Consider the following 24,881-nt stretch of genomic DNA (forward strand, 5'->3'; position numbering starts at 1 on the left):
TCTTCCTTTGCTGGTTTTAGGTTTTGTTTGTTGTTATTTTTCTAGATCCTTTAGGTGTAAGGTTAGGTTGTGTATTTGAGACTTTTCTTGCTTCTTGAGGAAGTCCTGTATTGCTATATACTTCCCTCTTAGGACCACCTTTGCTGCATCCCAAAGGTTTTGAACTGTCTTGTTTTCAGTTTCATTTGCTTCCCTGTATTTTTTAAATTCTTCTTTAATTTCCTGGTTGACCTATTCATTCTTCGGTAGGATCTTCTTTAACCTCCATGTATTTGTGGTCCTTCCAAATTTCTTCTTGTGATTGACTTCAAGTTTCATAGCATTATGGCCAGTATGTGATCTATTTTGAAGAATGTTTCATGTGCACTTGAAAAGAATGTGTATTCTGCTGCTTTAGGATGAAATGCTCTGAATATATCTGTGAAGTCCATCTTGTCCAGTGTGTCATTTAAAGCCCTTGTTTTCTTGTTGATCTTCTGCTTAGATGATCTGTCCATTGCTGTGAGTGGGGTGTTAAAGTCCCCTACTATTATTGTATCATTAGCAATGAGTTTCTTTAATTTTTGTTATTAATCTGTTTATATATTTGGCTGCTCCCAAGTTGAGGGCATAGATATTTAGAGTTGTTACATCTTGTTGGAAATCCCGTTTATTATGATATAATGTCCTTCTTCTCTTGTTACAGTTTTGGCTTAAAATCTGGTTTGTCTGATATAAATATGGGTATTCCAGCTTTCTTTTCATGTCTGTTAGCATGTAAATGGTTCTGTGCCTCTTTGCTTTGAATCTGGAGGTGTCTTTGGGTCTAAAATGAATCTCTTGTACACAGCATATAGATGGTTTTTGTGTGTGTTTGTGTTTTTTAATCCATTCTGATACCCTATATCTTTTTTTTGGAGCATTTACTCCATTTACATTCAGAGTAATTATTGATAGGTATGTATAATGCCATTTTATTACTTGATTTGTCATGGTTTCTGGAAATTTCTTCTGTTCCTCTACTTTTTTTGTCACTTTTGGTCTTTCTTTCCCAGTCAAGTGTCTCCTTTAATATTTCTCACATGCTGGTTTAGTGGTCATTAACTCCTTTGGTGTTTGTCTGGGAAACTCTTTATCTCTTCTTCTGTTTTGAATGATTACCTTCCGGGATAGAGTATTCTTGGCTGCAGATGTTCCCCATTCAGCATGTTCAATATATTATTTCCCTCTCTTTTGTCTTGCCAATTTTTTGTGGAGAGATCTGCTATTAACCCTATTGCTCTTCCCTTGTAAGTTAGGGACTTCTTTTGTCTTGTTGCTTTTAGGATTATTTTTTGTCTCTGTATTTTGCAAATTTAACTACAGTATCTTGGTGTTCACCTGCTTTTGTTGATTTAGATGGGAGTTCTCTGTGTCTTCTGATTTGGGTTGTCTGTTTCTTCCCTCAGATTAGGGAACTTTTCAGCTAAAATCTCCTCAAATAAACCTTCTGTTACCTTTTCTCTCTCTTCTTCTTCTGGGACTCATATGATACAAATGTTATGTTTGATGGAGTCACTGTCTACTCTCGTGATCCAAACATTTTTCTTTCTTTCTTTTATTCAGTTTCATTATTTTCCATAATTCCATCTTCTATATCACTTATTCAGTTCTCTTCTTCTTCCATTCTTGTGGTCATTACATCCAATCAGTTGTGAATCTTAGTTATTGCATTTTTCATTTCAGACTGAGGGTTAATTAGCTCTTTTATCTCTGTGGTAAGGGTCTCCCTGATGTCTTCTTTGCTTTTATCCAAGCCCAGTTAGTATCCTTATGATTATTGCTTTAAGGTCTGCATCAGACTTATTACTTATAGCTGGTTTGATTAGATCCCTGACCGTGACCTTTTCTTGTTCTTTCTTTTGGAATGAATTCCTCTATCTTGGCATTTTGAGTAGGTCTCTGGTTCTTCTCTGTGTTAGGAAAGTCTGTTATGTTTCCTGGTCCTGAGAGTAATGGCTTTATGTAGAAGAGGTCATGTAATGTCCAGAGTCTAGTGCTTCAGGAAGTGTCTTTGGTGTGTGCTGCATGTGCTCTGTTATTGTGTTTTGGTTGCTCTGTTGCTCAGGTCAATTGTATGCATAGGTTCTATTTGCCTACAGAGGGGATTGTTTGGTCCTTGGCCAGAGTGTGTCAAGTTTTAACTAGGTATGCTCTGGTCTGCTTGTTAAAGGAGACCTGATGATATTTCCACTAGATGTGAAGCTTTGAAGAACTCTTTGGCCAGTAGACATGGTGAATGCAGAGTTTGTAGTGGTCTTCTGGGGAAGGGACCTGCTGCACTAGTCCTTAGGTACGCTTGCCGAAGAAAAGCGTTACCGGCAGAGTATAGAGGGGAGAGACTTGGTGTAAGCAATTTAGGCAGCCAGTGTTGGCAATGTGCTGTTTACTGAAGCTGGTCTATGATCAGAGGTAGGGGAGGGAAATGGCACTAGCAAGCTATTTGTCCCCAGAGAGGGGTGTTCATGTTTGCTGGTCTCACGGAAGTTTTCTTTTCTTTTTTTTTTTTTTTTTGTTGTTGTTTGTTTGTTTGTTTGTTTGGTTTTTTTCAGTTTACGTTTGTTTATTGTTGTAACATCTTGTTTTGAACATCAAACACCGCACCAAAATATAAGCCATTTATTTTAGGATAACTGTCTTTGCCATGACTGAGAGTACTGTACTGATGTTTACAATTAATTTCTGACAACTTAAAACTTATTAATGGCATTGCTAATAATCAAATACTTCATCATAGACTAAATGTAATTATTAAATTAAAACAATGAAGCTCCCCCCCTTACCTTCAAAACGAACCAAAAAAGTGGTTTTCACCTGGAAAGAGCACTTAAACAGAGGAAAAAATAATTTTCCCTCATGTGTCCCAGTGTTTTCTAAGTCTGTGATTTCACACTGTCTCTGGGTTGCTTGCCTGCCTGGAGCGGCACAGTGCACCTTGGGCTCTAATAGAGCCAAACCTGCTAACTTTTAATACTCTAAACTTTTAGGACCTGGTGTGGCAGAAACCTGCTCTGGTCTTCTGGAGGAGGGTCTCTCTGTGCTGGGACTCTGGGAGGTTTGACTCAGAAGGACAATTGTGACAGAGTGCAGGGGCATGGGATTTGGAGAAAAGCAGGCTAAAGAGCCATTGTCCAGGTTAGCCACTCCCAGCAGGTGTCTCTGCGCATGTGCATATGCTAATGCGTGGAAAAAGGAAATGGAGCCTGCTGAATCTTTTGTCCCCAGAGAGGCAATGTAACCTCTCAGAGATGTGCACTAAAAAGTAAAAACAATCTCCCATGCTCCTTAGGTGATCTTCAGATTGTGCTGTCCAGCCAGGTTACCTGCTTGCCTCTTCTCCAGGAGTAGGGCAACGTTCTCAGGTCGCTAAAACTCCAGTGTTTGAGCCCATTGGTCCGAAAACTTACAAAAATCAGCCCCTCTCATTTTCCCTACCAGTGGCTTTGGGGAAGTGTTCTCCTTGTGTGTATCCTTGTGTGTTCCACTCTCTCTCACCATTCTGTGAAACCAGCACTCCCTACCCTCCGCAGCACCTGGGATCTCGTTCCCCACAAACCATGTCTCCACACTTCCTACCTTCCTTTATGTGGCTTCTTCTCTTCCTCTAGCTGTGCAATCTGTTCTGTCAGTCCTCAGGTCGATTTTTTGGGTACTTAGAGTGATTTGAAGGTTATCTAGATGTGTTCCATGGGCGAAATGAACCTAGGGTCCTCCTATGATGCTGCCATCTCAGCTACTCCACCTTATGGTTTTAACCATTCGTAAGTGTATAGTTCAGTGGCATTGAGCCTATTCACATCCTCACGATGGTTAATTAAGTTAATTGATGTTTGTAATGCAAGCACCAGCACCATCCATCTCCAGGGCTTTTTCATCTTCCCAAACTGAAATTCCACGCTCATTACACATTAATTCCGCATTCCCTCTCTCTGGGCCTTAGGCAGCCAGCATTCTGTTTTCTTATTGCCTATGAATTTGGCTGCTTTAAGTACCTCTATCGATATGGAATCATACAATATTTGTCTTTTTGTGACTGTCTTATTTCATAGGCATAGTGAATTGTAGGATATGTACGTTTTAGCACCTGTCAGGGTTTCCTTCCTTTTTAAGGGTGAATAATAATCCATTGTGTGCATGTACCTCATTGCGTTTGTACATTTATCCGTCATACACACTTTGGCTGCTTCTACTTTCTGGCTATCGTGAATAACACTGCCATGAAAATGGGTATGGAAATACCTGTTTGAGACTGTGATGTCCATTATTTTGTGTATATACCCCAACGCGGAATTGTGCGTCATATAGTAATTTTTTGCTTAATGGTTTAGGAAGTACCATAACATTTTCCATAGCAGCTACATGAATGTACATTCCCGCCAGCAATGCACAGCTGCTCCGATTTCTCCACTGTCTCGCATGTGTTACAGTTCTTACACTGTGGTCGTAGCTCTCCTGTTGGATGTGACATGGTATTGCATTATGGTTTTGACATGCATTTCCCTAATGATTAGTGACACACGCATCTTTTCACGTGCTTATAGGGCATCACATGTCTTCTTTGGAGAAATGTCTCTTGAAGTCCGTTGTCCATTTTTAATCAGGATGGTGTTTATTTTGTGTGTGCGTTTTTAAGATGTGTAAGTTCTTTATGTGTTCTGGATACTAACACATTATCAAATAAATCAATTGCAGATACTTTCTCTCATTTGTGGGATGCCTTTTCTCTCTGTTGATAGTGTCCTTTGATGTACAAAGGTTCTTAAATTTGATAAAGTGTAATTTATGTATTTTTTCTTTTCTTTCCTGTGGTTTTGGTGTCTTACCCACGAAATCATTACCAAATCCAAAGTCATGAAGTTTTCTTCTAAGAGGTTCATAGTTGCAGGTGGTGGGTTAGGTCTCTGAATCACTTTGAGTCAATTTTTGTGTATGGTGTATGTTGTTAAGGGTTCAGTTTCATTCTTTCTCATGTGGACATCCAGTTTCACAGTACTGTTTTTTGAATCATCTGTCCCTTCCCAATGAATGCTCTTGTCACCTACTGCAGATCAACTGAACACAAAGGCAGGGGTTTATTTCTAGGATCTGTATTTTATTCCATTGTTGTGTCTGTCTTTATGCCAATATTACACTGTTTTGATTACCATAGCTTTGTAGTTAGTGTTAGAACCAGGAGGTCCTCCCACTGTTTGTTTGTTTCCCCAGGATTATTTTGGCTGCTTGGAGTGCCTTGGGTTTCCACCTGAATTTTAGGATGGATTTTTCTATTCTGCAAAACATTTTTTTTTAATTTTGATAGGAATTCCATTGAATCTGTAGCTCACTTTAGGTAGCACTGACAGCAACATGACCCATGTAAGTTCATGAATGTCTTTCCTCCCTTTTATTTGTGTCTTCCAGAATATCTTTCAGCAACTCTGTGTAGTTTTTCAGTGTAGAAGACTTCCGTCTCCTTGTTTGAGCTTATCCTTAAGTATTTGATTCTTTTTGATGCTCTGTTTTCTCAATCCTCTGTGGATTATTAATTGGTAGCACAGAAATTCAATGTTTTCATGATTAAAAAAAACAAACACAAACCTCTCAACAAATGGGTACAGAAGGAATGTACTTCAACATAATAAAGGCCATATGTGACAGATCCACAACTAACATCACACTCAGCAGGGAAAGGTTGAAAGCTTTCCCAGGATAATCAAGAAAAATCAGAGTACCCATGCTCCCCACTCCATTTCACAATAGCACTGAAATAAAAATCCCTGTGAAATTTTTAGCCTTTTCTACATATAGGTCATGCCATCAGTGAAGTGAGAACAAATTACTTAGAATGGTTGCTTAATTTTACTACCTGTAACAGTGTTTCTGTTGGTAGCTGCTGTCTATCCCGTGGATCAGCTTAAGTATCACCTCTGTAGAAATACCTTCCCTTATCACCTTTTTTAATAGTAGAAATCTCCTTGAATACCCTATTTGTTGTATTATTAGCCATGATGAAGACTATAGTTAGTTTAGTAAATTGTCCCCTTATTTACTGTCTGACTCTGTTATGAGAATATAGGTCCATGCAGGAAGGACCTTTTGCATAATTTTTCCCACTATTTCTTTAATTACTGTGTCCTCACTCATAGCATGTTTCCTGGCCGTAGATAAGAGCTCTAAATTAAAGAAATTAGTAATTTAATAAATAGTTATATCTGTATCTATATGAATTTATATCTAGAACATCTAACCATACTGCAAGGCAGCATAAATTGACTATTAAATAAAAGGGAAGAAAAACTTGCTATGACAAGTGAAGACATATATGGAAAAATAATTTTCCCTAACGCAACATGACTGGACTAAAATTTTATTCTTCACTGGCAGTAGTCTTACAATGGTTCTAAAGCTATTTTTTTTTATGTTACAGCTTTCTGACCCTAATTATGTGATTTGGCCTAATGGTATCGTTATAGAGATATTTTTTAAAGCTTTTATGGAAATTCCCGGTGAATTTAATTAAGCAAGAATCAGTTTTGGACACTTTCCAATTCTAGGACTTAATGAGGAATGTGGTTAGAAAGGATAATATGTCCAGTCATCTTTGCTTGTATTGGGAAGAAGGTGCTATGCTCCTAAGAACTCATACACATTTTTAGGAGGTTTTTGTTAGGCTTAAAGCATTACCTAATGAAAAGCACAAGAATGTCTCTTAAAAATATCAAATCAGCTAATCTGAGTAAACCAACAGGACAGAATAAAGAAGACTAAACAGTTTAATGGTATTTTTTTATTTAAAAATTAGTGGGAAAGAAATTACTTGAGGAAAACCACCTTGAGAAATGACTGGTTGCTCTCTTTTGATGTAAGTTTGGGACTTACTTGTCTTTTTGATAGATTATCCTAATGTGCTAAATTTTTGCATTTCTGTGTGGATCCTGGAATTTCTAGGAAGTGATCTACAATGTAATAAAAGCAACCTTCTGAATAACCAGAAGATTCCATGGAGAAAATGGATAGACATTTGGATGAAATAAAATACATCCTGAGCAACTAAGCAGTTGTTTTCCCCTCTCTTGTCAAACTGGATGACAGAAGAATTCCAGGTCCCTGTGAATGAGTAAAAAGTATCCTTAAGATTTGGACTTGTCTTCATAAGATAAGACTAACAGTAAATAGTGGAAACCAGGCTTTGCAATTGTGTGAGTATCTTTATTGTGTAAAAGTTGGATCACTTTGGGATAAAGCAAACTTGGATTCCTATTCTAGTTTTATCACTTGAAAATGAGTGACCTTGGGGAAATTAATTAGATGTTCAGAGTCTCAGTTTGTTCAACTGTGGAATGGGGGATTACAGTTCCTGTTACTGTAAATATGAAATGTGACTCATTAAGTTGTGAGTAAGTGATTGGAATCCACTGTAGATATTGTGCAAAGTGGAGTGATCAGATGAGAATCAGATTTAAAAAGGATCATTTGGGCTATGTTAGGAAAACAAATTGGTGGAGGCCAGAATGAAAGGGAAGGAACATTGCAGGTGTCTAGTGCAGTGGGCCAGAAAAGTGGGTAGGGTAGGGAAATGACGAAGTTTGTGATATATTTTTATAGGGGTTAATTAGATTAATAAGATTTGTCAAAGGTACCAATATGTGACACAAAGCAAGAAAGGCATGAAAGGCAGGGTGATATTTCTTGTCTGAGTAATGACTTGGAAGGTGGTACCATTTAGTGAGGTGGGAAACACCTATATTTGTTGCTGAAAATTAAAAATTTAGTTTTATGAGTCCTGAATTCATATCCAGTTGGAGATGTTCAGAGTCAGAGATGCTACATACACGAAGTTTAAAAATTAAGGGAGAGACCCAACATGGGAATGGTTCCACATTTATTGGTCAGGAAAAGGGGGCATATTCTACCAAAGACCCTAAGAAAGAGGTCTCAGTGAGGGAATAGGCAATCCAGGGAAGTGACCTTCCATTCCTAGTTTGATCCACTTACTTTGAACATGTTATCCTAAATGGGTAACAATGAACAATTACCCTAAATGTTTTGCAAGTATTTCACTTTTGTGACTTTGTAACCTGTGCACCTTTGCATGGAATTCCTGTGTCCTCTTGTTCTTCCACTTCTCCTTTAAAACTCAGGAAGCATTGCTTCCTCTGGGAAGACTTCCTTGATTGCTGTTTGGTTGATACATTCCTACCCCTGACTTCTGCACTATGTGACTATTTTTATATTGGCACTTGTTTCATTGATGATGATTTTGTATGCTATCACTTAGTGTAGGAAACCATGACTTGCTCCACTTGGAAATCAGAATGTCTGTGACACAAACAGGTACTCCGGCCACAGTCTTTTAACTGAATGAATCAATAAAAGATTAATCTTATAATGCATTTAAAGGTTTTCTTCCCTGTTTTGTAGATCACCTGGTTCTAATATGAGAAGTCACTCTTATCCAGACTAGATGGACCCAAGAAGCAATGTAACTTACTTTGTTCTCTTGGGCCTCACCCAGGATCCAAAGGAACAGAAGGTCCTTTTTGTTATGTTCTTGCTCTTCTATATTTTGACTGTGGTGGGAAACCTGCTCATTGTGGTGACTATAGCTGTCAGTAGGACCCTGGGCTCACCCATGTACTTGTTTCTTGCTAACTTATCTTTTATGGATGTCACTTATTCCTCTTGCATTTGCCCCAGATTGATTTCACACTTGTTGTTTGGGAAAAATACCATATCCTTCCAATCTTGTATGACTCAGCTATTTACAGAGCACCTTTTTGGTGGATCAGAGGTCTTTCTTCTGCTGGTGATGGCCTATGACCGCTATGTGGCCATTTGCAAGCCCTTGCATTATTTGGTGATCATGAGGCAGTGCGTGTGTGTTGTGCTGCTGGTAGTGTCCTGGGTCGGAGGTTTTCTGCATTCAGTAATTCAGGTTAGCACTATTTATGGGCTCCCATTCTGTGGTCCCAATGTTATTGATCATTTCATCTGTGAAATGTACCCCTTACTGGAACTCACCTGTACTGATACATATGTCATTGGCCTGTTCGTGGTGGCCAATGGGGGAATGATCTGCACTATTGTGTTTGTGCTCTTGCTCATCTCTTATGGTTTTATCTTGCACTCTCTAAAGAACCTTAGTCCAGAAGGGAGGCGGAAAGCCCTCCAGACCTGTGGTTCCCACATCACTGTGGTGGTCTTCTTCTTTGTTCCATGTATTTTCATGTATGTAAGACCTGCTAAGACCTTCCCCATTGACAAATCATTGAGCGTCTTTTTTACAGTCATAACCCCCATGTTGAACCCACTGATCTACACCCTGAGAAATTCCGAGATGATAAATGCTATGAAGAAGCTCTGGATGAGAAATATCATATCTTTTAATAGATAGGTATATTATACACCACGAGGAGAATTCCTTTACATTGGGCCCATTTTCCAAGAATGCAGAAGTATTCTTAAAATGATTCTGATTTCCCCTTTTTCAAAGAAATTAAGTTAATAATAATTAAAGAATGAACTGGATGATTGTACTATGTTTCCCTTCCTGCTAGACTGTAAGTTCATAATACTTTGTAGATACTTCATTCAAGGGTGTAATGCCTTTGTAGAAGGGAATCAACAATAGGTAATGAATATGTAAATTTTTATATGATTACACTAAGTTTTAATAAGTTTATATTTTTAATTTTTTTCTGATACTTAGCATCATTTTAGTTATTTTCTTCTCATTTAAGGTAATTCTTTTTGGGGCACCAGGGTACTTAGTTGGTTAAAGCATCTGGCTCTTGGTTTTGGTTCAGGTCATGATCTCAGGGTCATGATGCCCGGGTCAGTCTCCCTGCTCAGTGTGGAATCTGCTTGTCCCTCTCCCTCTGTTCCTCACCTCACACTCTCTCTTATATTCTCAAATAAATAAAGAAAGAAAATCTTAATACAGTAATTCTTTTTATTATACTATTTGTAATATTTAATGATGTATGGACTATTTTGTTTATTAAATATCTGTTGCATTAGGTATAAAATAAAAAGTTTAACACTTTTGTTTTTATGAGAAATATTGAAGTGTAATAATAATGATAAATAATAAAAAAAGCAAACCTTACACAATGGGTTAAAATGTTCAATAAATTTTTGGTAGTTTTTACGTCTCTAGGAAATCATCCATTTCTTCCAGATTGCCTAATTTGTTGGCATATATTTGCTCATAATATGTTCTTATAATGGTTTGTATTTCTTCAGTGTTGGTTGCGTTATCTCCTCTTTCATTCATGATTTTATTTATTTGGGTCATGTCACTTTTCTTCTTGATAAGTCTCGCTAGGGGTTTATCAGTCTTTTTAATTATTTCAAAGAACCAGCTCCTAGTTTTGTTGATCTGTTCTACTGTTTTTCTGTTTTTGTTTTAGTTTTGGTTTCTATTTTATTGATTTCTGCTCTAATCTCTCTTATTTCTTTTCTTCTGTTTGGCATAGGCTTTCTTTGCTCTTCTTTCTCCAGCTCCTTTAGGTGTAAGGTTAGGTTGTATATTTGAGACCTTTCTTGTTTCTTGAGAAGGGCTTGTATTGCTATATACTTCCCTCTTAGGACTGCCTTTGCTGTATCCCAAAGATTTTGAAGAGTTGTGTTTTCATTTTCAACTGTTTCCATGAATTTTTTAAATTCTTCTTTATCGACCTGGTTAACCCATTCATTGTATAGGAGGATGCTCCTTTGTCTCCATGTATGTAAGTTCTTTCCAAATTTCCTCTTGTGATTGAGTTCCAATTTCAAAGCACGGTGGTCAGAAAATATGCAGGGAAGGATTCCCATTTTTTTGGTAGTGGTTGAGACTGATTTGTGACCCAATAAGTGATCTATTCTGAAGAATGTTCCAGGTGCACTCGAGAAAAGTATGTATTCTGTTGCTTTAGGATGGAATGTTCTGAATATATCTGTGAAGTCCATCTGGTCCAGTGTATCATTCAAAGCTCTTGCTTCCTTGTTGATCTTCTGCTTAGATGATCTGTCCATTGCAGTGAGGGGGTTGTTAAAGTCCCCTATTATTATTGTATTACTATCAATATGGTTCTTTAATTTTGTTATTAATTAGCTTATATAATTGGCTGCTCCCTTGTAAGGGGCATAAATATTCACAATCGTTAGATCTTGTTGTTGGATAGACCCTTTAATTATGATAGTGCCCTTCCTTGTCTCTTATTACAGTCTTTGGTTTAAAATCTAATCTGTCTGATATAAGGATTGCCACCCCAGCTTTCTTTTGATGTCCATTAGCATGATAAATGATTTTTCTACCCCCTCACCTTAAATCCGGAGGTGTCTTTGGGTCTAAAATGAGTCTCGTGCAGACAGCGTATTGATGTGTCTTGCTTTTTTATCCAATCTGATACACTACCCTGTGTCTTTTGACTGGGGGCATTTAACCCTTTTACATTCAGAGTAACTATTGAAAGATATGAATTTACTGCCATTTTATTACCTTATAACATGTCCTTTTCTGTATATTGTCTGTGTTCTTTTCTGGTCCATGTTACTTTTGGGCTCTCTCTTTGCTTAGAGGGTCCCTTTTAATATTTCTTGTGGGGCTGGCTTGGTGATCACAAATTCTTTTAGTTTTTGTTTGTCCTGGAAGCTTTTTTATCACTCCTTCTATTTTGAATAATATCCCAGCTGGATAAAATATTCTTGGCTGCATAGTTTTCTCATTTAGCACCCTGAATATATCATGCCAGTCCTTTCTTGCCTGCCAGGTCTCTGTGGATAGGTCTGCTGCCTCCCAAATATTTCTACTCTTGTAGGTTACAGACCTCTTGTCCCGAGCTGCTTTCATGAGTTTCTCTTTGTCTCTGAGATTTTCAAGTTTCACTATTATATGTCAGGGTGTTGGCCTAATTTTATTGATTTTGAGGGGGGTTCTCTGTGCTTCTGGGACATGGCTGCCTGTTTCCTTCCCCAGATTAGGGAAGTTCTCTGCTATAATTTACTGCAATATATCTTCTTCCCCCCTCTCTCTTTCCTCTTCTGGGATCCCAGTTATGCTAATACTATTTCAGTTTATGACGTCACTTATCTCTCGAATTCTCCCCTTGTGATCCCGTAGTTGTTTATCTTTCTTTTTCTCATCTTTTTTATTGTCCATCATTTTTCTTCTATATCACTAATTCTCTCCTCTGCCTCATTTATCCTATCAGGTAGAGCCTTCACTTTTATTGAATTTCATTTCTAGCCTTTTTGATTTCAACCTGGTTCAATTTTAGTTCTTCTATTTCTCCTGAAAAGCATACTCTAGTGCCTTCTATGCTTTTTTCAATCCCTCCTAGTGTCTTTATAATTGTTATTCTGAACTCTAGTTCTGATCTCTTTCTTATGCCCATACTGATTAGGTACCTGTCAGTCAGTACTGCCTCTTGTTCTCTTGAGGTTGAGTTTTTCCATCTTGTCATTTTGTCCAGAGAAGAATAGATGAATGAGAGAACAAAATACTAAAACGACAACAATGACCCCGGAGACATATGCATTAAACAAATCAAGAGTCCCAAAACCAAAAAAAAAAAAAAAAAAGAATATAATTAGACAGGTGAACAGAATAGGGCAATACATTGAATCCTGTGTGTATTTTGGTCTGTTTGTTAGCAAACTAGATTCCAAAATTGTAAAGAAGGGAAAAATTTTATAGGTACAAAAATAAAAATAAATACAATGAAAGGATAGAATGTAACTGTAAAATGAAAATTAAAAGATAAGAAAAAACAAAAGAGAAAAAAGAACAAAAAATGGAAGGGATATAAACAGAGAGAAGTGAACAGAACAGAGCAATACCCTGTATCCTGAGTGTATTTTGGTCGGTTTGTTAGAAGAAAATACATCTCAAAATTGTAAAGAAAGAAAAAACTTACATATACAAAAACAAAATTAGACTGTAACTGTGAAGATGAAAATTAAATAAGGCTTTTACAAAACAAACAAAAACAAAAAACAAAAAAAAGGAAGAAGAAAAGAAAGCATATGATCAAATGGGTGAATAGAACACAGTTATACACTAGATTTTGGGTGTGTTTTAGTCTGTTAGAAGAAAATGCATCCCAAAATTGTAAAGAAAAAAACTCTTATAGTTATAAAAAAATTAAATACAATGAAGGGATACAATATAAGTGTAAAAATGAAAATTTAAAAAACATAAAAAAAGTTGATAAAATAAGAAATTTGTTGAAAAAGGAAAGAGAAAAACATTAAAAAATTAAAGTTGAAAGGGTAAAGAATCATGGGGAAAAAAGGCATGAATTCTATGTGCTGTATTCCCCTAGTGCTGGGGTTTTGCAGTTCTCATTGGTCGGTAAACTTGGTCTTGTTTGAATGTTCTTGCTGACCTTCTGGGGGAGGAGCTTGTTGCTTGATTCTCAAGTGTATTTGCCCCATGGAGAATTGTACTGCCCTTGCTAGGGGGCCAGGGTAAGTAATCTGCTCCCGTCTCCTCTATGTGGCTTTTGTTCCCTGAAACCTTTCTATGCTGCTTTAGAGGATGAGAATGAAAATGGCAGCCTCCCAATCTCTAGCCCTGGAGCCTAGAGCTCAGGTCCCCACTCCTCAGTGTGCCCTCAGAAAAAAGCAGTCCATCACTCCTGTCTTCCAGGTCTCTGGCTGCACTCCGAGCTCACCCAGCTTGTGACAGAGCATTTCTGTCTCAGGCACACAACCCCGTTTTGAGTCTCAAACCCTGCAGCACCTGTGGTGGCTCCTGCGCCACTCTTCCTGTTGAGACGAAGGGGAGTCTTGCTGGTTCTGCTGTTTGTTGGGCCCCTGCTTGGAGAGTAGTTGCCCGATTGTGCTGTGGTTTACGGTTTATGGCAACCCTGAGCTGAGAGCCCATTCCTGGCTCACTGATTGCAGCCGACCTCCTTGCTCCAATGCCTGGGAACTCTGCCATCCTCAGGCACCCTTGGTCTTCCTGTGACCCTGAGGATCCTGAGACCACATTGTCCCAGCTAGGATTCCACCCCCACTCAGCCACCTGAGGAACATCCTTCACTGGAGCAGTCTTCTAAAAGTTCTGATTTTGCACTCTGCTTCTATATCTCTTGCTGGTAGCTGGCTGATGGAGGCTCCCTCCCCCCTGAGGTCTATCTTTTCATACATTACCTTGTATTCACTTCTCTACACCTCCTACTTTGCAGAAAGTGGTCACTCTTCCATTTGTAGGGTTGCAACTGTTCTGTTCGTAGATCTCTGGTTGAGTTCACAGGTGTTCAGGATGATTTCTTAGGTATCTAGTGGATTCCTGGGACCAGATGAAACTAAGGTCTCCAACTCCTTTACCATAAATTACCTACTTCTCTCTCAGCATGGTCTCTAGTCCTCTTCCCTTAGTTAGCCACTTAATCTAAGACTCATGAGGTAACAACTTTACAAATGCACTTGAATTTAAATACACGTATGTGAATTTTTCTCTGTGTATGTAAATGTTTGCTTTTATTATGCAACTTCATTTTTTAAAAATAAACTTTAAAGTTAGGATAGTTTTGTTTATTTTTAATTTTTAAATTGAAGTATAATTGTCATACAGCATTACAGTAGTTTCAGGCAAACAACATAATGAGTCAACAATCATGTACATTAAGAGATGCTTCTCGTGGTAAGTGTAGTTTGGTGTGTTACCAGATGCAGTTGCTACATCATTTTTGACTGTTTCCTATGCTGTACTTTTCATTCTTTTTAAAAAAAATTATTTATTTATTTGAGAGCAAGAGTGAGAAAATGAGAGTGAGAGTAAGAGAGAGAGAGAGAGGGAATGAGCAGAGGGAAGGGTCAGAGGTACAGGGAGAAGCAGGCTCCTCGCTGAGCAGGGAGCCCGATGTGGGGCTTGATTCCAGGATCCCGGGATCATAACCTGAGCCAAATACAGATGCTTAACTGACTGAGCCACCCAGGTGCCCCTGTCCTTTTTACTTTTGTGACATATTATTTTATCACTGAAACTTTGTGCCTTTCATCCCCTTCACCTATTTTGCCTGTCCCTCCATCCCCCTCCACTCTGGCAACCACCAGTTTGTTCTCTGTATGTATGAGCCCAGTTTTGGTTTTTGTTTGTTTGATTGTTTTTTTTTATATTCCACATATAAGTGAAATCTCTTGCAACATTTTGAAGATGTTCCATACCAGTCCATTTAGATCTCGTAGTTTTTCTTGTAGTCCATATTGCTCACTTATAAACATTTACTAAAATAAACGTATCCTTTACCATTCATGTTATTCTTAACCTTTTTTCTTCAACAAGAAATTTTGCATTAATTATATGTTTGTGAAGATTTGCAAGTATGAGTTCCTAGGAGTGGAATTGTTGAATATGTATTTGAATCAATGATAAGATAGTTAAAATGTCAGTATTCATCATTATTGTCAAACTGCCATCCTTGAGACTGTAGTCATAGCTAAACTGCTGCTCACAGTCTATGAGAGTATTTGTGTCTCATTCTCAACTATCCGTACCTGATAAATATTTATGGCATAAGGCCATCTGATTAAACTGTAACCTTTTTCATATAATTGAGTTTATCTTTTCACTTTTAATGTGATTTGTATTTCTTTTTTCTGTGAATCATCCATTGATGCTTTCATATATTTCATTCAATCATTGATCTTTTCCATACTTATTTTTATGATTGGTTACATTCTAAAGAAAATATCCCTTTTATTATTGTGTGTGTACATGTTATCTTTCTGCCTGGTGGTATGTTTTTAATTTTTGTATAGTATGTAGAATGCTTTTGGCAGGTAAAATGTTTTCCTTTCATTTAACATGTAATTTTTTTTGCTTTCAAAAAGACTGTTCATACCAAAATATTCTTCAACTTAATTTTTAAAACATTTTTGATATTGTATATTGTACATTAAAACTTTTGCTTCATCTGGATTTTATTTGATATAGGAATTAAAGAGGGATAGAATTTTAATTGATTTTCTAAAATTCAGGTTTTTTTTTTAATAGTGTGTAATTTTCTTAGTGCCATTGACTTAAAATCCTGACTATTATATTCTAACCTCCAATATGTGTTTGAATCTGATTCAGGACTCAGTTCTGTTCCATTGATCTCTTTATTCATGTCCCAGTTGATATGCAATATAATTGCTTTTATATATAACACATTTTGATATGTGATAAGACTAACAGTCCCACATTACTATTCTCTTGCAGAATTATGCATAGTCTTGCATATGTGTATTTCCAAATCAAGTGTAAAATGAAATCGTAAGTTTACATTTAAATAAGATAAATAAGTTTAACATTAAAATAAGTTTCCAATGAAGTTAAAATAAGTTAGCATGGTTTAGTTATAAAAGAAAAGCCAGTTATTATTTTTAAGAAGATTCAATTTAGTAAGATGAATTTAGGAAGAATTTAGAGCTTTTGACTACTAAGGACTGTTATCCATGAGTGGCTCTTTTCATTCAACAGGTCATCTTTCACGCCCTTGGGTAGTGCTTCCATTTTCTGCCGGTGCCGCACATCCCTTCTAGATATCTGCTGTCCTTATTCCATGGCCCCTGAAATGCTGCTTGGCACTTTTGCTGTAAGAAAAAAACATCTCTTTCAGGAAGTGCCTGATTTATGTCTTTGCTGAGCATCTGTGTGGCCATCTGCAGAGCCCTGTACTATAAAATCATCACGAGTGACAGGGATATGGCTTCCTCTTTCAGGTGACATGTGCTAGAGGCTTTGTCCTTGCAACCATTCAGGTCCTCTTCACAGTGTGGCTGCCTGTGTGTGGCTCCACAGTGTGGCTGCCTGTGTGTAAAAAATCATTTTACACTTGATTTGGAAATACACATATGCATTTGTGCATGACGTAAACCTTTGCCTGAAACTCATCTGCATGGGCATTCATACCCTTGGTCTCTTTGTTGCTGTCAACCGTGGGTTCATCTGCCCATGAACATTTTCCTCTTGATGGTCTCCTAGCTGGTCTTCATGTGCTCACTGAGGACCTGTAGCTTGGAGGGGAGACACAAAGCTGTGTCCACCTGTGTCTCTCACATCACTGTGGTGGTCTTAGGATTGCATCCTGAATATTTGTATATTTGCACCCAATCACCACCTTCTTCACTGATCAAGCTGTGGCTGTGTTGTATCATGGTAACTCCCTTGTTAAACTTAAACGTACACACTCAGAAATTTGAAGATGAAAAATGCCATGGGGAAGTTATGGGGTAGAAAAGGTAACTTAGAGAGTTAGCCACCACTTTATAATATAAATTTGTCTATTAAATGAAAAAGAGAAAAGAAGAGAATTCCTATGGTACAGAAGCCCACAAACACCATTTGTCCAAGGTATGTTTATTTTGCCATATAGGCACTGTGAGGAAAGTTTCAGGGAGGAAATTATTTATCATTGTAAAAATATCCTACTTAGATTTATGTATTACCCAATTGATGGTCAAAGTTCAATGTAGAGTGAGAATTAGAGATCTTGTAAAATGCAGATTGTCAGGACACAGCTCTTGAGATCTGAATTTATTAGCTTAGTTGTTGGGTGCCATACCTACTTTCTAAACACGTGAATGTTATGCCAATAATATGTGCGTATACTCTAGCCACTGTGCTGTAGTTTATGTTGACATCTGCACCTATTAATAAAGGCAACTTATTTTTTAAATGTAGTTTTTTTATTGCAGTAAAATACAAATAACAAAAATTGCATTTTTATCCATTTGTAAGTGTATAGTTCAGTGGCATTGAGCCTATTCACATCCTCATGATGGTTAATTAAGTTAATTGATGTTTGTAATGCAAGCACCAGCACCATCCATCTCCAGAGCTTTTTCATCATCCCGAACTGAAATTCCACGCTCATTACACATTAATTCCGCATTCCCTCTCTCTGGGCCTTAGGCAGCCAGCATTCTGTTTTCTTATTGCCTATGAATTTGGCTGCTTTAAGTACCTCTATGTGTATGGAATCATGCGATATTTGTCTTTTTGTGACTGTCTTATTTCATAGGCATAGTGAATTGTAGGATATGTACGTTTTAGCACCTGTCAGGGTTTCCTTCCTTTTTAAGGGTGAATAATAATCCATTGTGTGCATGTACCTCATTGCGTTTGTACATTTATCCGTCATACACACTTTGGCTGCTTCTACTTTCTGGCTATCGTGAATAACACTGCCATGAAAATGGGTATGGAAATACCTGTTTGAGACTGTGATGTCCATTATTTTGTGTATATACCCCAACGCGGAATTGTGCGTCATATAGTAATTTTTTGCTTAATGGTTTAGGAAGTACCATAACATTTTCCATAGCAGCTACATGAATGTACATTCCCGCCAGCAATGCACAGCTGCTCCGATTTCTCCACTGTCTCGCATGTGTTACAGTTCTTACACTGTGGTCGTAGCTCTCCTGTTGGATGTGACATGGTATTGCATTATGGTTTTGACATGCATTTCCCTAATGATTAGTGACACACGCATCTTTTCACGTGCTTATAGGGCATCACATGTCTTCTTTGGAGAAATGTCTCTTGAAGTCCGTTGTCCATTTTTAATCAGGATGGTGTTTATTTTGTGTTTGCGTTTTTAAGATGTGTAAGTTCTTTATGTGTTCTGGATACTAACACATTATCAAATAAATCAATTGCAGATACTTTCTCTCATTTGTGGGACGCCTTTTCTCTCTGTTGATAGTGTCCTTTGATGTACAAAGGTTCTTAAATTTGATACAGTGTAATTTATGTATTTTTTCTTTTCTTTCCTGTGGTTTTGGTGTCTTTCCCACGAAATCATTACCAAATCCAAAGTCATGAAGTTTTCTTCTAAGAGGTTCATAGTTGCAGGTGGTGGGTTAGGTCTCTGAATCACTTTGAGTCAATTTTTGTGTATGGTGTATGTTGTTAAGGGTTCAGTTTCATTCTTTCTCATGTGGACATCCAGTTTCACAGTACTGTTTTTTGAATCATCTGTCCCTTCCCAATGAATGCTCTTGTCACCTACTGCAAATCAACTGAACACAAAGGCAAGGGTTTATTTCTAGGATCTGTATTTTATTCCATTGTTGTGTCTGTCTTTATGCCAATATTACACTGTTTTGATTACCATAGCTTTGTAGTTAGTGTTAGAACCAGGAGGTCCTCCCACTGTTTGTTTGTTTCCCCAGGATTATTTTGGCTGCTTGGAGTGCCTTGGGTTTCCACCTGAATTTTAGGATGGATTTTTCTATTCTGCAAAACATTTTTTTTTAATTTTGATAGGAATTCCATTGAATCTGTAGCTCACTTTAGGTAGCACTGACAGCAACATGACCCATGTAAGTTCATGAATGTCTTTCCTCCCTTTTATGTGTGTCTTACAGAATATCTTTCAGCAACTCTGTGTAGTTTTTCAGTGTAGAAGACTTCCGTCTCCTTGTTTGAGCTTATTCTTAAGTATTTTGGTCTTTTTGATGCTCTAGTAAACAAAATTTTTACTTAATCCTCTGTGGATTATTAAATGGAAGCACAGAAATTCCATATGTTTTCATGATTAAAAAAAACAAACACAAACCTCTCAACAAATGGGTAGAGAAGGGATGTACGTCAACATAATAAAGGCCATATGTGACAGATCCACAACTCACATCACACTCAGCAGGGAAAGGTTGAAAGCTTGCCCAGGATAATCAAGAAAAAGATCAGAGTACCCATGCTCCCCACTGCATTTCACAATAGCACTGAAATAAAAATCCCTATGAAATTTTTAGCCTTTTCTACATATAGGTCATGCCATCAGCGAAGTGAGAACAAATTACTTAGAATGGTTGCTTAATTTTACTACCTGTAACAGTGCTTCTGTTGGTAGCTGCTGTCTATCCTGTGGATCAGCTTAAGTATCACCTCTGAAGAAAGGCCTTGCCTTATGTCCTTCTCCATAGCAGAATTCTGCCCGAGGACCCTGTTTGCTCTATTATTAGCCATAATGGAGATTATAATTAGTTTATCAAATCATCCCCTTATGCACTGTCTGACTCTGTTGTGAGAAGGTTCCTGCAGGAAGGACCTTGTATGTGATTTTTCACCTGTCATTAATTGCTGTATCATCACTTGTAACACATTTCCTGGCATTATATAGGTTCTCCATATAAAAAAAAATGCTAAAAAACAAAAACAAAACAAGAACTTGCATAGACATTACATTTAAATTTGTGAATATTTAAAATACGTAACCACACTTCTAGGCAGAGTAAATTGAGGAGGAAAAACTTACTTTGAGAAGTGGAGCAATAAATGATAATATAATCTCTACCAGAACAAAATGGGCTGAAATTTTATTCTCGACTGGCAGAGGTCTGATAATGGCTTGAAAAGTATTTTTTTCCCCGTTTTATATCTTTTAGCCCTTAACTATGTGATTTAGTTTAGTATTATCTTTACATTTAGATGTACTTTCAAATTTTTGTGAAATTCCCAGGGAATACAATTAAGCAAGAATCAGTTTTGGACACTTTCCAACTCTAGGACTCCATGATAAATGCTATTAGAAGGGATGAAATGTCTCCTTATCTTTGACCCTGTAGGGAAGAAGATGCTATCCTCTTAAGGACTGATAAAATTTTCAGGAGGTTCTTCATAGGTTTAAATCATTACCTGAGAGAAAAGATGAGTCTCTCTTAAAATTTCAAGTCAACTATTTTTGTCAAACCAATACCATAGAATAAGAAGGACTAATGAACTGAATGGTGTTTTCTGTTTAGAAATTAGTAGCAAAGTAGTTACTTGAGAAATCTGCCTGGGAAAACACTGGTGGCTGTCTCCTTGTGAAAGGATAGGATTTCCTCATCTTTTTTGATATATTATCCTAATGTGATAAACTTTGTTTTGCTGTGCCGTCTGTGGAATTCCTATGGAGTAGTCTACAGTGCAAATAAAAGCAAAATCTAAATAACCAGAAGACTCCATGGAGAAAATGGATAGGCATTCGAATGAAATAAAATATATCCTCAAGTAACAATGCAGATTTTTGTCCTCTCTGGTCAAACTGGATGACAGAAGAATTCCAGGTCCCTGTAAATGAGTAAAAAGTATTCCTTCAGATTGCGGATATGACTACACAAGGTAAAATTAATAGTAAATAGTGGAAACCAGGCTTTGCTATTCTGTGACTATTCTTATCATGTAAAAATTAGATCACTTTGGGATAATGTAAACACTACTTCAAATAGTAGTTTTATCAGTTAGGGTGACCTTGGGAAAATTAACTAGATGTTCAGAGTCTCAGTTTGTTCAACTGTGGAATGGGGATTACAGTTTCTGTTACTGTAAATACGAAATGTGATTCATTAAATTGTGAGTGCGTGATTGGAATCCACTGTAGATGTTGTGAGTGGTGCAATGATCAGATCAGAATCAGATTTAAAAAGGATCATTTGGGCTGCGTTAGGAAAGCGAATTGGTGGAGGCAAGAGTGAAAGGCAAGGGACATTGCAGGTGACTAATGCCATGGTCCAGAAGTGGGGAGGGAAGGGAAATGACCAAGTGTGTGATATATTTTAAAGGGGGTTAATAAGATTTGTTAAAGGTATCAATATGTGACACAGCAAGAAAGGCATGAAAGGCAGGGTGATATTTCTTGTCTGAGTAATGACTTGGAAGGTGGTACCTTTTAGTGAGGTGGGAAACACCTATATTTGTGGCTGAAAATTAAAAATTTAGTTTTGTAAGTTCTGAATTAATATCCAGTTGGAGATGTTCAGAGTTGGAGATGCTGCATATACGAAGTTTAAAAATTAAGGGAGAGACCCAACATTGGAATGGTTCCACATGTATTGGTTGGGAAAAGGGGGCATATTCTACCAAAGACCCTAAGAAAGAGGTCTCAGTGAGGGAATAGACAATCCAGGGCAGTGACCTTCCCTTCCTAGTTTGATCCACTTTGAACATGTCAATTACCCTAAATGGATCTCAAGTATTTCACTTTTGTGACTTTGTAACCTGTGCACCTTTGCATGGAATTCCCGTGTCCTCTTGTCCTTCCACTTCTCCTTTAAAACTCAGGAAGCATTGTTTCCTCTGGGAAGCCTTCTTTGATTGCTGTTTGGTTGATACATTCCTACCCCTAACCTTTGCACTGTGTGACTATTTTTATATTGGCACTTGTTTCATTGATGATTATTTTGTATGCTATCACTGAATGTAGGAAACCATGACTTGTTCAACTTGGAAATCACATCTGTGACAAAAAGAGATACTCTGGCCTTCTTTTTTTTTTTTTTTTTTTTTTAAGATTTTATTTATTTACTTGACAGAGAGACAGCCAGCGAGAGAGGGAACACAAGCAGGGGGCAGTGAGAGAGGAAGAAGCAGGCTCCCAACGGATCAGGGAGCCTGATGCGGGTTTGATCCCAGGACCCTGGGATTACATCCTGAGCCAAAGGCAGACCCTTAACTACTGAGCCACCCAGGCGCCCCTGTCCACAATCTTTTAATTGAATTAATCAATAAAAGATTAATCTTATAATGCATTTAAAGGTTTTCTCCCCTGTTTTGTAGATCACCTGGTATTAATATGAGAACTCACTCCTATCGAGACTAAATGGACCCAAGAAACAATGTAACTTACTTTGTCCTCTTGGGCCTCACCCAGGATCCAAAGGAACAGAAGGTCCTTTTTGTTATGTTCTTGCTCTTCTATATTTTGACTGTGGTGGGAAACCTGCTCATTGTGGTGACTATAGCTGTCAGTAAGACCCTGGGCTCACCTATGTACTTGTTTCTTGCTAACTTATCTTTTATGGATGTCACTTATTCCTCTTGCATTTGCCCCAGATTGATTTCACACTTGTTGTTGGGGGAAAATACCATATCCTTCCAATCTTGTATGACTCAGCTATTTACAGAGCACTTTTTTGGTGGATCAGAGGTCTTTCTTCTGCTGGTAATGGCCTATGACCGCTATGTGGCCATCTGTAAACCCTTGCATTATTTGATGATCATGAGGCAGTGGGTGTGTGTTGTGCTGCTGGTAGTATCCTGGGTCGGAGGTTTTCTGCATTCAGTAATTCAAGTTAGCACTATTTATGGGCTCCCATTCTGTGGCCCCAATATCATTGATCATTTTTCCTGTGACATGTACCCGTTATTGCAATTGGTCTGTACTGATACATATGTCATTGGCCTGTTAGTTGTGGCCAATGGAGGAGTGATCTGCACTATTGTGTTTGTGCTGTTGCTCACCTCTTATGGTGTCATCTTGCACTCTCTAAAGAACCTTAGTCCGGAAGGGAGGCGGAAAGCCCTCCAGACCTGTGGTTCCCACATCACTGTGGTGGTCTTCTTCTTTGTTCCATGTATTTTCATGTATGCAAGACCTGCTAAGACCTTCCCCATTGACAAATCATTGAGTGTGTTTTTTACAGTCATAACCCCAATGCTGAACCCACTGATCTACACTCTGAGAAATTCTGAGGTGTCAAATGCCATGAAGCAGCTCTGGGGAAGAAGTGTCACATGAAGTAGTAAATGAGTGCATCGTCCATCATGACAAAAGCAATTTAACGTTAGTGCCAATCTCCTCCAATGTTAAAGTGCATTTTACTGTAAATGCATTTACGGTCAGAGTCAATAAATTATGTGCAAAGAAACAGTCAATGAAATATATATAGAGTTACACTAATTCATAATGAATTGCTGCATTTTTGTTACTCTTAGTCTCATTCATAATTTCATTTCTGGTCAGTTTCTTGTCTTTAATATTCATTTTTTTCATTTTAAAAACATTTCTTGCTGTACAGACTATCTTCTGTATTTAATTTCTTTTCATATGAAATTTTTTTGTGTAACATTTTACCCTTTAAGATATATTTGAGAATATAGTAGATAATAATAAATATTAAAAATTGAATCCTTACAAAGTGGAAATGGTGTGGAATGAATATCTTACCTGTCCCTCACCAGAGTCTCCCTGTTCTTCTATATGCATCATTATACTAAGATTGTTATGGTTTGTGAGATTGTTCAATTAATAATCTTTGGTAATAAAATATTATTTTCATGTTTGTGTCTTTGTGTCTGTGTATAAATTTTGCATTTACTACTCAGCCTCCTGAAGATTTTTCTGTACCAGTCTACAGATGTAACTCATTCTTAGTTTCCTCCTATTGCCTAAAACTTCTTTATAAAGATATAGGTAAATTAGTGTTTCCGGTCCTTGTGATGTTTTCCTGAATCTTTTTCTATGATCTATGACTCTGAAGTGAAGTCTTTTTGAAATTTTCTCAGTATGAGTTTTTAGCAGTGCAATTGTTAGATCGATTGGTAGGTGTATTTAAAATTGTTGATGTTCATAGTTATTGCCCAAATGCCATCCATGAGTTTGTACCAAACTACGCTACTTCCCTCAGTTTGGAAAATATGTTTGTGCACATTCCTAACAACCAGTTCTTATGGAATATTTTTGGTATTTGAGAATCAGATTGTTAAAGAAATGGTATTTCATTTGTTTACTTTAATTGAAATTCAATAAATATAATCGAATTTCTTTCATATTTTTAAAATGATTTGTATTTATCTTTTGTGAATTATCTATTGTTGATTTTTACCTGTTTTGATTGTTGATCTTTTCCATACGAATTTTTATGATTTAATCATACAGTAACAAGTAATCCCTTTCACCATTGTGTAAGTATTATTTTTCTAGCCTATGATTTAGTTTGGATGTTTTTATATTCAGAATATTTTTGACCATGTAGAAATATTTTTACATATGCATAGTCAAATCTATTAATACTTTCTTTGACTTTTGTATCTTGCTCAGAAAGACTTCCCTCATTCAATGTTAGAAAATATTCTTCCACATGTTTTCCAACGTTTAATTGTTTAATTGTTTTGTGGTTTTATATTTTATGTTAAATTTTTG

General features: G+C 37.2%; 3 protein-coding genes across 8 annotated transcripts in view; all 3 read left to right on the top strand.

Moving 5' to 3' along the window:
* The window catches only part of LOC103672269 (olfactory receptor 4A47-like), a 12,947-nt gene extending 3,329 nt beyond the window's left edge, over positions 1-9,618 (top strand). The window contains exons 2-3 of the mRNA XM_008700934.2: positions 6,946-7,196; positions 8,419-9,618. Of these exons, the coding sequence (XP_008699156.1) occupies positions 8,462-9,391 (930 nt within the window). The 5' untranslated portion in view covers positions 6,946-7,196; positions 8,419-8,461 and the 3' untranslated portion in view covers positions 9,392-9,618. The remainder of the gene's footprint in view (positions 1-6,945; positions 7,197-8,418) is intronic.
* The window catches only part of LOC103672271 (olfactory receptor 4A47-like), a 27,012-nt gene extending 3,306 nt beyond the window's left edge, over positions 1-23,706 (top strand). Inside the window, exon 2 of the mRNA XM_008700935.2 lies at positions 22,517-23,706. Within this exon, the coding sequence (XP_008699157.1) occupies positions 22,560-23,477 (918 nt within the window). The 5' untranslated portion in view covers positions 22,517-22,559 and the 3' untranslated portion in view covers positions 23,478-23,706. The remainder of the gene's footprint in view (positions 1-22,516) is intronic.
* LOC103672267 (olfactory receptor 4A47-like) overlaps positions 1-24,881 on the top strand; it is a 50,322-nt gene that overhangs the window by 3,322 nt on the left and 22,119 nt on the right. The gene's annotated exons all lie outside the window — the stretch shown is intronic.

Source organism: Ursus maritimus, unplaced genomic scaffold (genome assembly GCF_017311325.1).
Source record: "Ursus maritimus isolate PB19 unplaced genomic scaffold, ASM1731132v1 scaffold_23, whole genome shotgun sequence".
Lineage (NCBI taxonomy): Eukaryota > Metazoa > Chordata > Mammalia > Carnivora > Ursidae > Ursus > Ursus maritimus.